The sequence below is a fragment of the Ammospiza caudacuta genome, chromosome 19 (genome assembly GCF_027887145.1).
Source record: "Ammospiza caudacuta isolate bAmmCau1 chromosome 19, bAmmCau1.pri, whole genome shotgun sequence".
Lineage (NCBI taxonomy): Eukaryota > Metazoa > Chordata > Aves > Passeriformes > Passerellidae > Ammospiza > Ammospiza caudacuta.
Window position 1 is genome coordinate 8,406,506 of NC_080611.1, and position 13,532 is coordinate 8,420,037.

Sequence of the window (13,532 nt, forward strand, 5' to 3'; positions counted from 1 at the left end):
GCCTTTTTTGAAAGCTTTTGTCCCTAGAGTGGCCTTGTGAGATAAATCTATTTTTCCATGAAAGTGCTGGGGAAACAGGGAGTGGTCAGGCAGATGAAGCCAACTTCCTGATGCCATGTAGACAACCATATAATGCAAAACATTGACCCTAAAATAATAGGCAACATGGAGCTGTGATCACTTCAGTCCTTTTGCACAAACAAGGAGATCGGGTAATCTCATAGGCATGTGCCCTTGCTGCATGTTAATGATCAGTTCTTGACTCACAACTCCTTTTTCATAGTGGGCCAAAGTCACCTCTGTGCAAACAAGAGCCACAAGCTCTTTCAGTTTCACTGAGCCCTATTTCAGAGAAAGAATGGGACTTAGAAGTGAGACAGCAATCTGATAAAAGCTTTGCAAAAGTAAAGAAATATTTCTGCAAGAAAAAAGAAAAACTAAATTATTCTCACCTCCAGGCCATTGCCTCAAATTCCATTTTAAAGACCAGCTCCTCAGCTGGGTGGGCAGCACAGCTTCACTCAAGTCAACTTAGCCAAGAAATTACTCATAAGGGATGAGCCATAAGAAATGTATTCCCTTGATATCTGGAGAACCAACTGGGCTCACTGAGAGCATGCCATTTTAAGTAATGTTTAAAAAAAACAAAAAAAAACAAAAATAAGCCAAAATATTTATACCTATTATGTAAATATGAGTAATAATAATACACATAAGTTTACTACAAAAAATAAAAGAACTGAAATGTTTGCCAAGCAGTCTCAGTGGGGAGGTGAGAGCAGGTAAAATATGAGCAGATTTTTATTATCATTACTGACATTATTTTATGAAGATGGTACAGGTCAAGTTCTGGCATCAAATTTACATACTGGGAGGAAGTTTGTGAGATGCAATCTTGCCTTCACAAAATGCTCTCTGCAAAATTTTCTGGACTGTGCAAGGATGAGGGTCAGCCTGTATGTCCAAACCAGTCAGCCAGAAATCTTCATGCTCTGCTTGCAAACCAATTGACTGGAACTGGAAAGACAGCTGACATAAGTGAACTCTTTGTCAAAGACCTCAGCCACTTGGCAGGGAAGCTAGAAACACTGCATTATTCCAGCCTTGCACAGAGGTTACCACCAAATACATTGGCTGGTGCTGCCAGTCAGTAGGTTTGATGATGTCCCACTGCTCAGAGCTGCTTGTTTTATTCTGAAGACACGGTGTTCAGCAGGAAAATCTCACAGGAATTAGAAGAATAGAGCTGTAATGAAAACAGATTTACAACTCCTAGGAGAAAACCTGCCATAGTCACATTTTGAAGGCTTTAATGCTTGGCTGAGTGTGATAGGTGGTGTCACTGCAGAGCCTGAGCAAGATGCAAAATGTGTCCCTGGCAGTGGATTCCTCCTGCCCGGGAGCTCATCCCAGTGCAAGTTTTTTGCCTCTTTCCATCCTGCCTACCCCAGTGCAGCCCAGTGCAGCCCAGTTTGCCATGGGCAGAGCCTGCTGCCTTTCCTCCCTGCCAGGCTGGCGGGGCCTCGCTGGGTGGGCCAGGGCCACGCTCACCTGCCAAGCAGCTGTACAGCAGTTTTGGGTTCTTTATATCATACTCTCATATGTACAGTCCATAAGGAAAACTGCCTGTCCAAACGTGAAGACATACAAAAATACATGTGCCCATAGTGTTCAGTCTGTGTCCTTGGGGGACACCCCAAAGGGAAGGCCCTGACCAGCGCACCCACGGACCTGTCCCGGTTCTGGCACCAGGCTGATGTCTCACACATTCAGAGGCACCACCACGGAGACCGCGCCTAACCCGGGTGCGCACGGAGCGCACCTGCAGGGCAGAGACGTCCCGAGAACCGGCCGGGAGCCCCGAGCCCGCTCCCTCGGCCCCGCAGGCTCGGCGGGCCCGGCCCCGGGGCGGAGCGGGGCGGGCCGGACGGGGGCAGTGCCCGGCCGGGGCTTGAGCCCGCCCGGCCGCCCGCCCGGCCGGGGATGGCGGCGCCGCCGGAGCTGGAGGCAGCGGTGGGGACGGCGGCGCCGCCGGAGCTGGAGGCAGCGGTAGGGACGGCGGCGCCGCCGGAGGCGCAGGAGGCGCTGTCTCGGGGCTTCTCGGAGGAGCAGTTTGGGGCCGCCTGCCGGGAGCTGGACCAGCCGGCGCCGGCCGCGGCGGGGCCCTGGCAGCTCCTGGTGGAGACCATGGGCGTGCGGATCTACCGGCTGTACCACCAGGTGGGCGGGCTCCGGCTGCCGGCCCGGGGCGGCCGGGGGGCGGTGGGTGGCAGGGATGCCGGGGCGGTGGCGGCGAAGATGAGGGCGGTGGATGGCAGGGGTGCGGTGCTGACGGGGATGCGGTTCCCGCGCGGCCCGGCCCGCAGCCGCGGGTTCCCCGCACAGGCCTGGGCTCGGTTTCTCCAGGCTCGCAGAAAGCCGCTTTCCGGGTAATGCCATTAAGTGCTGATGAGAAAGCTGCTGGGCCGCAGTGACCCCGCGGAAGCGAGCTGGGGAATCCCGGGGGTTCCGTGTGCCACCCTCTCGAACCCTTCGGACGGGGGTTTGTGCTCAGGGGAGCGTGTCCCCGAACATCCCGAGCCCCGCCCGTGTCACAGCATCCTCTCTCCAGGAGCCCGCCTCCCTTCCTGCCTCTCTCCAGACCACACTGATTTCCCACCCTTTGCCCTCTAAAATCAGGTAGTTCAGAAAGGGTTGGAATGAAATTCTTCCCTTTTGGGGTGACTGACTTCTTTAATGAACTTCCGTGGTTTAGGAACTGACTTGTGATTGACAGTGTCTTCATTCTGACAGGGATTTACTATTCAATACTGACTTCTAAATCCATATTTAAATGTATATTTATAAATATCCTGGTTTTTAACTGAGTGATCATAGTTTCCTCTCAGCTCCTTCTGGACTTCATGCTGTTCTTTGCACGACAATTTTGTATTTGTATTCTGAGAAATTATTTCTGACATGGTAATGTTAGAAAAAACCAGAAAGCATACAGGGCTGTGCTAAAATCACAGTGGGGTGGGGAAAGCCTCTTTAAAAAAACATCACTTCATAGAACTTGGAATTTTCTTCAGTGATAAATAGTCTATGTTGACAGTGTGGATGTGGTGACTGGCAATGGCCAGAGGAGTTTATCAGTCAGTGCACACAGCTGGGTGAGACTGGGGTGCCTGCCAGGTATCCATGCAAGGATCAGTGAGTTGCTGGGGGTGTTCCTGCTGGAGTGGATGAAGTAGAGGATCTAGGATTAGAGCTCAACCCAGAGCTGTGAATGCATTGTGCAGTGGATGAAGGCAAAGGAATTTTGGGAAGCTGAATTTGGCCAGGCTCATGGGAGCAGGGAAGCCCTGGCTCACTGCAGTGGCTGTGCTGCTATTGTATGAATGCAGCTGGTGAGATGGAAAGCAGCTCAGGCTTCTCCTCCTCATCCTTTTGTGCTTTTATGCACAGGGACTGTAGAGCTAAAAGGACTATTTGAAACTAAAAAAACCTATTTACAGGTGTCTGTCATTTTTAATGTAGTGTACGATGCCCCCAGTTTGGGCTGGATGGACAGACTACATAGGATGTGAGGGACCTTTTCAAGTCCAATCTTGGGACTCTTCTAGGAAATAAATCTACTGTTTTGTCTTTCAGTTGCTTCAGATTGCTGCAAGAGAAGATGAAGTCTAGAAGTAGGATCTTTGTTTAAAGTTGTTACTGGAAAAATTAGCTTTTAGCACTTACTGAACTGCAATTCCCCTGCAGCAACAGTACTCCAGGAAGCTGAAAGCAGCAATTATTCTTCCTGTTGCCTTTTTGCCTTGTCTTTCCACCTTCTCTGCAGGCTGCAGAAATAGATCTGGGCCTTCCTGTTCAGTGCTGCATTCCAGCCAAGCTGATTGACTCTCCTGATGACATGCCTCAGAAAAATGGAAACATTTCACTCTTGTTTTAACCTTCTTACTGTAAATTGCTGGTTTTCTTGTGAGAATAAAAATGTTGATGCCTCTTAGAAAGATGATGAGTGCGTGGGGTTACACAGATGCTGAATAGTTCAGGTTTGAAGCTGGTGATTGGTGCTCCAGAGAAGGCACAGTGAAGATGAGTAACTTAAGTTTCTTGCTCACATTACTGTTTTCTGGTACTTCAAATCCTCATCTTCTGGAGTTGATTTGTGAAGGCAAGGTAAAGAAGAAAAGAATGTTGTATAAGTCTTCTTTTCCTTTCCTTAGGAATGCTTTGATTTGATTTCTACACTATATATTTGAAATACTCTCATTGTTTTAATTTAGTCCTGAACTGTCATTGCTTTAAAATAGTCCTGAACTCGTACTAACAGTGGTACAAACATTGCTCCATAGGCACAGATGGAATTACCATATGTTGAAAGTGACATTAAACAGGAGATATCCTGCACCTCACCCCTTCAGTGCCTACAGCTTTCTGAAAGAAAATAGCTGATAAATATTCAAGGCAGATATGAGTGCATTGTATGTAAGCATGGACATTGTAAAGCATTCTTGTATCCCAGCCTGATGTGTAAGCAGAACTAACTTGCCACAAGAATTTAATGCTTCTGGTAAACCTCAGTGTGGGCAGGATTCAGTCCACACTGACCACTGGAGCTGAAGAGGGGACTGTGTGAAGAAACATGCTCCCTCTGGAACTCCTGATGAAGTAAAAGGGTACTGGTGTAAGGGAAGGAACAGCCATTGTGCAGGGCAGGTCAGCCTGGCTGCATTTACACTTTCATGTGTAGATCAAAAAGTCGAGAGGTTAAAGACTGAATCTTATATTGTTTTCTGAGCACTTGCTTTCACAGCTCTTGAGCATATTTGTAATTTGTGCTCCACCTAACTTCCTTCAGCTGTTCTCCCTGATGCAGAGTACTTCCCTTTCCTGTGTGACTTTTCCTCTCTTCATTCTGTTTCCACAGCAATCAGGACTTTATGAATATAAAGTCTTTGGTGGTCTTGCTGACATTCCCCCAAAATTGTGTGCAGATGTCTACATGGACTTGGATTTCAGAAAAAAGTGGGATCAGTATGTTAAAGGTAAGCTCATCTAGGCAGTGTAAAAGCAAACTGGAATCCACATTAATTGTTCCCACTAAAACTTTCTTCAAAGGTATTTCGAAGTTACTGCCTCCAAAGACTTTGGGTCAGACTTAAATATCTTTTGGGATAAGGTTGCACTCTGCAAATACACCAGTAAACACTGATATGCAATCTCTAATGTCTCAACAGTATTTCCCTTTCCTCTGGAATGAATTCTTTCCATGTTGGTTAAAGCATATGATTGGCATCACTGGTTATGCTGGAGCACTTGTAACTTCTAGTTGTAATACTGAGGTTAAATTTTAGTAGATGTCTTGGGGAGAAATGGGGTGGTACCTTCTGTGCATCTTTGCACAGGGCGGTGGAGCAGTGCATCATGGAATTGCAGGTTGGAAGGGACTTCTTGGATCATCTGGTCCAAACTTCCTTGGTGAGAGCACAGTCAAGACAAGGTGGCCCCGCACCCTGTTCAGCTGAGTCTTAAAATTTGTCCTTGGGGAGATTATTTCAAAGGCTAATGTCTTTATGAAAATTTTTCCTCAGGCTTCCACCAGTTTGATGAATGGTGGAATATCTTTTCCTGAAAGCATGGGTTGTTCTTGGCACCTTTTACAGTCAGGAATGGGTGTATCGAGAGCGTATGGCTTTTACAGAGAAAGGAATAACTAATTAGTTACGTTTATTTAATGTTGTCTTTGAAAAGGGGCATTAAAACTGGATATCCATATGGTGCTAAAACATCCTAAGTCAGCAGTAACAAGGTAAGGGTGCAGCTGATGTAGGTATCTAGTAATCCATTTATTTTAAAGATGGGGAGCATTTTCTTTTTAAGCCTGTGCTTGAAGTCAGAGCAGGCCAGTAAAACTGAAAAGTGGTCTGAGTGTTTTGCTGAGCAAAGAGCAGTGTTAAAAACCAAAGACTTGTTAAATGTTGTGCTTGTAAGGTTTAGGACAGCTCCAGGGTGAATGATTGCTGATAATGCCAATGGCTGCATTGATACAGAGACCCATAAATTAAACTCATGTCAGTCTTGGGCAGATTTAAGGAGTAGTGTCTTCATGAAGAAGTGTTAATTGTCAAAATGCTCAATAGCTTTCTTGTAGCAAAAGCCATTTTGCCATTAATGAAACAAAGAGTCAGAGTGGGACTCAGCATTATTGTATTGGATGTAAAAATACTCTCTTGAGTTACTTCAGTAGTCTTTAAGTGCATTTAGGAGAAATGAATGCTTCTTAAATAAACACTTTTTTTAAAATTCCTTCATAGAGAAAAGAAAGGAAGCTGCTGGGGGAAGCTACACCCTTAAACTAAAAACTAGATAATGTTGCAGAGCTGACATTTGTATCCTTGCTGACCATGGTTTGTTCATCTCTTAATTTCTACTTGTGCTGGTGCTTTAAGTCCAGCATTTCATAGAAATTAACTCTTAGAGGGCTTAAATATAACATAATGCTTTCCTTCCTACTTAAAAATTGACACAAGCCCACCTGTTTTTTGGGATGATACATATGATGAAAGTGCTAGCCAATGTTTTAAATGTAACCCCAGTTCAGCCTGGGTTTTTTCTTTCACATTCGGGAAGAAACCCCAAAAACTTCCACTGAGAGCCTTCTTGCTCTTGGTGTTACTGTTTTTATTCCTTGGTGCTCTTACAGCCATGCAAGTGGCAGTCCAAAGGAGAAATCTCTGCTGAACATTGAAATAAAAACCTGATCAGAGCAGAAGTAGCTGGCTTTTTAGCTGAAAAGGCAACTGCTTCTGCATGCTTCTGAATATCCACAACATGTGGACGCCCTGAGGCCTGGTTTGTGCTGCAGCTGCCAGCTCAGCAGGGAAGTTGTGACTGAGGTCCCACGTGCTTCTGTGGCGTGATGCAGAATGGTTGGGCCTGAGCAATACTGAAACTGGCTCTACTCCTGATTGCAGCACCTTCCTGACTGAGATCAGACTTCCCAACAATTTCACAGTGATAACTGACTGCTGAAGCAGTAAGTGCTGCTGTCCCTATTATGGATGGAACAGACTTGTGATCTCTTCTAGTGGTGCTAAATGAAATCAAATTATTATTAAAATGCACTATATTCTGGCTTGAAGTGAATGCAGGTGGGATGCGGTTTATGTATTGTGGTTTTTGTCCTGTGTTTGCAAAAATACACAGGTAAATGAGGTAGCTAATAAGAGTTGTTTTGGGGTCTTTAAAACACTGTCATGGTGCCTTTGTAAAAGGAAATCTCTGTGGTTAGGAGCGAAAGCTAAGTGAATAGTCCAATGCTCCAGTGACCTCTGGTGGAAAACATAAATGTTGTGGGTTATTACAACACCAGGTGCATCCAGTGCTGCTCCAGCTGGAGAAGAGGAGAAGCTGTTTCTGTGGGTGACAGCTGGTCTGCAGGGCATGCCAACAGAATCCTGGTTTGGAATATATTATATAGGGAAAGAATCTCCCATCTGGGGCACTGTTCTTGCCTTGTCAGTGAGATTATTGCTTTATTCTGGCCTCACTTCCAAAAACCTGGCTCTGGAGGACATAGAGCACCTCAGGCACAAGTCTGCTGTAAAGGAAGAAGAGGCCACTGTGGCTGTGAAGGTGAAGCACCTTTCTGGATCCCACTGTCCTTTACTGCAGACCCTGGGCCAGCCCTGGCTCAGCCCCAGGGCTCATCAGGTTCCATTGCTGCCTCGGGGAAGGAAGCTGTGCTGTAGACAGGTTTTCAAACTCGATTGTGTGGTTTGATTAGAACTAAATTTTCTCCTTCAGACTACTCTCCAACTGAGTCACTGCCATGTTATAGGCACTATTCTTAGGTTACTTTTTTTTCATATTCTGCTGCCTTCTGATTTGAGTTTCCAGGCAGACTGAAGGTGGTGTAATGAAGGCTCATAAACTGCTCAAGATTCTAGTTTGCTGTTGCATGTATGTACTGCTGCGAAATTCCTGACAGCTTTTCCAAAATTCATTAATCCCCATGTAAGATGTCTTCAGGTGTTAGAAAGCTGCACTCATCCTAGTTCCGTGTTAATTCAGTATAATTTACAAGGGTGATGACATGCCTGTGAAAAAGCACATTGTACTCTTAGATTGTGACTTAAACTTGTGCAGAACATGCACAGGTGAGGAAAAAGCTTTGAGATGGAAAAGCTTTGAATGAGCAAACTGTTGGAAAAGGAATTTGACTCTGTTGCCCTCAGAATTGTTCTCATTTTATGGTCTGGGGTTTCTGGATTTTTTGGGGGGTTTCTTTTTTTCCACCAATTAATCCAATAGCCAAAGAAAAACAGGCCACCTATTTTTGTGTATTTGATTCCTGAACAATCCTGGTACAGAACTTCTTAATGTCTCTTATTGCTAAAATTCTACATACATATCAATTTTGACATCAGGGTTGCATGTAAAATGTGTACATGTCAGAAATCTGAGCAGTTCTTGATGCCATCTATATTTCTGTTGCAGTAGACATTAAAAATATCTAACAGTCTTCTTCTTTCAACCGTAGAACTGTATGAGGAAACATATGATGGTGAAAAAGTAATCTACTGGGAAGTGAAGTACCCTTTTCCTCTCTCAAACAGAGATGTATCCTTTCAAGTTTTTGTTCCTCTTGCAGTTTCTGCCACTTGGTCATCCAGGAATCCCAGCAATGAACTGATTCCATCACTCTGCTGCACTGATCTAAGATCTTGCAGTCCTTGTGTTAGATGAATGTATGTGGCATGAAGAGGAGCGTGGGTGCCTCTTCCCACACAGAGCTGGAGCTCCCATAGCTGAATTACTGCTCTGCAGGATTGAATCCTGTAGGGACACAAGAAAGAACTTGAAGGAGGGGCTGTTTGTGATGGAACTCTCTTGTCAGCTCCTCATCCCTCCAAGTGACATTGTTTTGACGTGGCTCCTCAACTTGCAGTGCAGTATGTCTATATCCGGGAGAGCCGGGAGATGGATGTGCAGGGGAGGAAGATCTGGGTTGTGTTGGCAAAAAGTGTGGCTGTTCCTCAGTGCCCTGAGAAGCCTGGTATTATCAGAGTTAAGAGCTATAAACAAAGCCTGGTAATTGAAAGTGATGGCAAGGCTGGAAGTAAAGGTAAGAGGTCAAGAAAATGTGTGGCAAGTCGTGTAGGCAGGGAGTGTATATATTAGCAAAACACACAAAGAGGGGGACTGGAAATTTTAAGCCAAGGTTTACTTTAAAATGGATGAAACCTTTGGAAATGTCCAGTGCAGTGCACTGGTGTGAAGAATCTTTTTATGTAGCAGTTGGGCTGGGTGGTTAAGAATAGTCCACTGACCACTTCCTTCTGCCCTCCCATGCCAGCCCCAGTCTGTGCTGCTTTTCCTGCCAGACAGTTCAGCTGGGGAGACTGCTGCAATTTCCTTAACTCAGCAATGATTCAAGTATTGTGTTTGACAGATGTATAGATTAAAGGGTTTGCCTAGAGCTTGACTTCTGTCTGAGATTAGTCTTTTAAAGACAGTCTTCTTTTATAAGACATGGTTTACAGTAATTCAAATGCCTTTTGTGGCTCTGTCAGCTTCCCAGAGGTTAACAGGGAATGCCTGTATTTACTTCACATTTCACTTCAGGACAAGTTGAATTTTTTGTGCAGAATTTAGACTAGAACTGTTGTAGTTGGTGCTTCAGGATGCACTGACAGCTTCTGCCACAGTGTGTTAGAGCTGAGGCTCAGGTCACTGGTATCTGGTAACTTCTCTCTCTTCTCTAGTCTATATGTACTATTTTGATAATCCTGGTGGCATGATTCCAACCTGGCTGGTCAACTGGGCTGCCAAGGTAAGGAAAGGATTCAGATAATGATCTTTGGCTTATCTGTTTCAAGCAATGAATTCACTGCAGTCATACCCATCCTCTAGGTTTTGGGCAGAATTATTTTTTTCTGGAACAGATGCATCAGTGTTCCTAGCTTTTACACAGTCCCATGTTTTCTGTCTCACTATTGTACGCTTTCATGACAATGGTCTTAATTAATTTACTTATTTTAATTCCTGTCAAATTCCTTTGGTTTTTCAACCAGGCAGGTAAATTTCTGCAGCAAACCCCAAATAATCTGTGTTTCAGAGAATATATGAATAGCCTCAAGACAAGCAAACTTCAGTAATGCAGTTTATTCCCAAAATATTCAAAGAATGGCTTGATGCTATGTATCAGATCTTAGACTTTATCTTAGACAATTGGATATTGGATCTTAGAACTGTATCTGTTTGATGTCCTTGATCTATATAAAGGGAATGCTCATTTTGCTTATAGTTTTTATTGGTTTCATTATGCAAGAATAACTTTTCTGCCTTTCTCTTTACAGAGTGGTGTGCCTGCTTTCTTGAAGGATATACGAAAAGCTTGCCTTAATTATTCTAAGACACATGGGTGTTGAAATTGATTTGAATAATTTAATTCCTAGATCTCTGCTCTTACAGGAGCAGATGTTATATATTACACTGGATAAAATCTACCTCTAATATTGGAAAGAATTCTATTTTAGTTTGAGTTATGCCTTGAGTTTTATTAGATTTTTTTTCGACTGAAGAGCTGGCCACTGGCAAAGTAGCACCAATATCAGCTGCAGCTTTTGAAAATACTCAAGTTTTACCTTGTTCCCCATGCTTTGCTTATGCTGGTTGTCAGGTATCAACTAGAGGAGTTCTGTGCTGGATATGTTGCATCCTTGCACAAGAAACAACAGTCTTACCAGAAAAATGTCTGAACTTGGACTTCAAATTATCTGCATGTGTTATGCCTGGATCTGCTTTTACTACTCAAGTTTGTCATTCTTAAACTCTCTGCCTGATATAAACCTAAAAAATGCTGAGGAATGAGGTAAATTACTAGAAATGTGCAATAGGAAGTCTGTGATGCTAAGCTCCCTTAAATCCAGCTGTATAAAGATCAAGCCTAAAGCCTTGCATTCACAGCTCCATACTTCTGCATGAAATGTAAAAACTTTTATTTGTGTCCAGCTAGAAGAAAAAGGAGGTGACTTCTTGCATGTCTGATTTAAGGGGAACAAGTTTTATCTCCAGAGTCAGTAGCCTTATCTATAAAGCAGCTTGGACACCAACTTGAAACTGGAGGTAATTTTAAACTGGGTGCTTGCCACTGAATGTGGATGAGCTTGATGTGGAACTTGGGCTTGCTTGCATTTTTAAATTTAATGCTGATATAAAGAATGGATGGTGACACACTAAAAGCTTAACTGAGCAGGAGATTAAATTTCCAGCACCTTTTTTGGGGGTGGGGTGGGTGGAGGAGGGACAGGGAGTGCATATAGGAATGAGAGGACGCCATTCTCAGGGATTTAAAATATTCAACATTTTTCCTAAATCGAATCCTGTTTCTGAATCAGTCTGGTAATGGAGTAGCTTTGTGTTGTAAAAAATAAACAATTGAAACGATGCATTTACACCTTGTGTGACTATTTCCAATAAATCATTATTTTGTCCATGTAGTGTTCTTGTTCTGTCTCCATGGTTTAAGAGTTCCATGCTGGGCAGGTCACACATGACAGGCTGATACCATGAGTTGCTTTACTGTTAAAGGATTGTGAAAGAATAAGTTGGATTAGAACTAAGCAGGATTCTTGTGTTCTGCCAGCAATTCAGGCATTTTTCAATGTGTTTGACTTGGAGGCTGTCACTGGATTGGATATTACAGTGTTACACAACATGATGTAACAAAAATATAAAAGGAGGATGAATCTTCCTGGAACAATGATGCAGACTAATTAATTTGCAGTTTTTTCTGAACAAAACTGACCTCTGTGCCACAACAGTCCAAAACTTCCCTGTAATTGTAAACCTACCTTAAAATTTGAGTTGAGTTGAAATTTTGAGTTGAAATGTTTATAAGCAACATGTACCTAGTGAGCTGAGTATGTGCACAGAGATGAATCATGTATAAAATAGATAATTTTTTCATTCTTTTTCTCCAGACAATCTAATTTTGTTTAGTCTTTTAAGGAAGTGAAAGCAGGAGGAAGACTGAAAGCATTTTATAATCATGAATTCACTTTGTCTTAGACTGGGTATCCCTGTGTGTGCAGTGTGCTGAGACACTGAGGCTGAGAGCTCAGGGGGCTGAATGGCTCCATTGTCAATCCTGCCGAAAATTGGATTTCCTGCAGGCCCTGCACTGAGCATGCAGAATACACAGCCTTTGCTCACATATCCACGCTGAAACCATTGCACAGGCAGCTTCTTGTGCCAGACACAACTTTCTAAATTAAAACACGTTTGATTAAACAGCAGATACTCAACCCAGCTTTTCCACTGTTTACAAGCAACTAAGCTATGATGTGAAGTGAAAGCAACATCAGATCTTGTCTTCAGTTCCCTGTGGGCTTTTAAAGTAACATAAATATGCAGTGACACTTCAGTTTAAGTCTGGGTTACTACACCCATCTTGTATTACTAGGGAAGAAAAGTTCCAGCCTTTGATGAGGCTTCGTATCTGCATGGGAGATTGTGACTAAAAAGAGTTGGTATTTTCAGTCTTTGGATGTAAAGACATTCTTAAATCATTTTAGAGCATTATTAATGACTGATTAAATATTGATCTTCCAAAATTATACATGTGTCATGTGAGCCTTGTATCAAGCCATGATAGCTTGAGCAGGAATTTACCTGCAGGGAAAGTCACCATGCATTATGAATTCTGGTGCACAGGGTTATGAAACGTGAAACCCCCTTCCCATGCTATTTGTTCATGTAGCACCTTGAAGTTGGTTTTGTTTCATCAGCTTGCCTAAAACTGGAGTGCAAAGTTAGTTCTTTTAGTGATCTGTTGTAAGGAAATGATTGTTTGAATAAAAAAGGAATGAACATTTCTGTTAGGTGATGACTGAGCCTCTCATCTTCTCTATCCCACCCCAGTTAACAGATTGGGAGGTATCACACTACAGATTACCAGGGACTAATGAAGTTTCTCAGCAGTCAAATAGAACTAGAAAAATGCTGTAGTTTCAGTCAACAAAGGCATCTGCTCCAAAGTGCAATATCAGAATTTGCATAAATCATAATAAGCTTTGGATCTATTCTCATATAGAACTTCTGTTGTAAATTTAGCAGCTCTTACTGAAACATGTTTTGGCATGTTCTCCACAGAAAGAAGTGGTGGTTTTTTTGGAATGACTGGTTCCCCACCCCCTGTTTCCATAAGGAATGATGCTGTAACAAAATGAATATAAATCATTCTTCCACAATGTGTTCCAGCCATTCAACTCCATTCTTTCCATGCAATCTCTCTATAAAATGAATGTATTTGAGTTGGAAGGTAAAGTAAAGCAAAGATTCTCAGTAACCCAAAGTCAACACAGAGAATGATGTTAGATTCACAGTCACTGGAGCTGCCTCTTAGAAGATGACGTGCAAAGGGAAACACAAATTATTTTTGCTCAGGAAACAAACAACTGGTTGATGCTTCACTTCTCAAGCAGGTCATCATCTGTTTTATGATTTAGTGGAACAAAAAATGTGGGAAGACAGGGGAA

At 43.2% G+C, this 13,532-nt stretch overlaps 1 protein-coding gene across 1 annotated transcript; it reads left to right on the forward strand.

Annotated features, from left to right (window-relative positions):
- Positions 1 to 1,983: 1,983 nt before the first annotated feature.
- Positions 1,984 to 11,334, forward strand: PCTP (phosphatidylcholine transfer protein). Its single transcript, XM_058817360.1, has 6 exons — positions 1,984 to 2,220; positions 4,916 to 5,033; positions 8,531 to 8,610; positions 8,944 to 9,115; positions 9,756 to 9,823; positions 10,350 to 11,334. The coding sequence occupies exons 1-6, from the start codon at positions 1,984 to 1,986 to the stop codon at positions 10,419 to 10,421; spliced, it is 747 nt and encodes a 248-aa protein (XP_058673343.1). The 3' UTR covers positions 10,422 to 11,334.
- Positions 11,335 to 13,532: the final 2,198 nt, after the last annotated feature.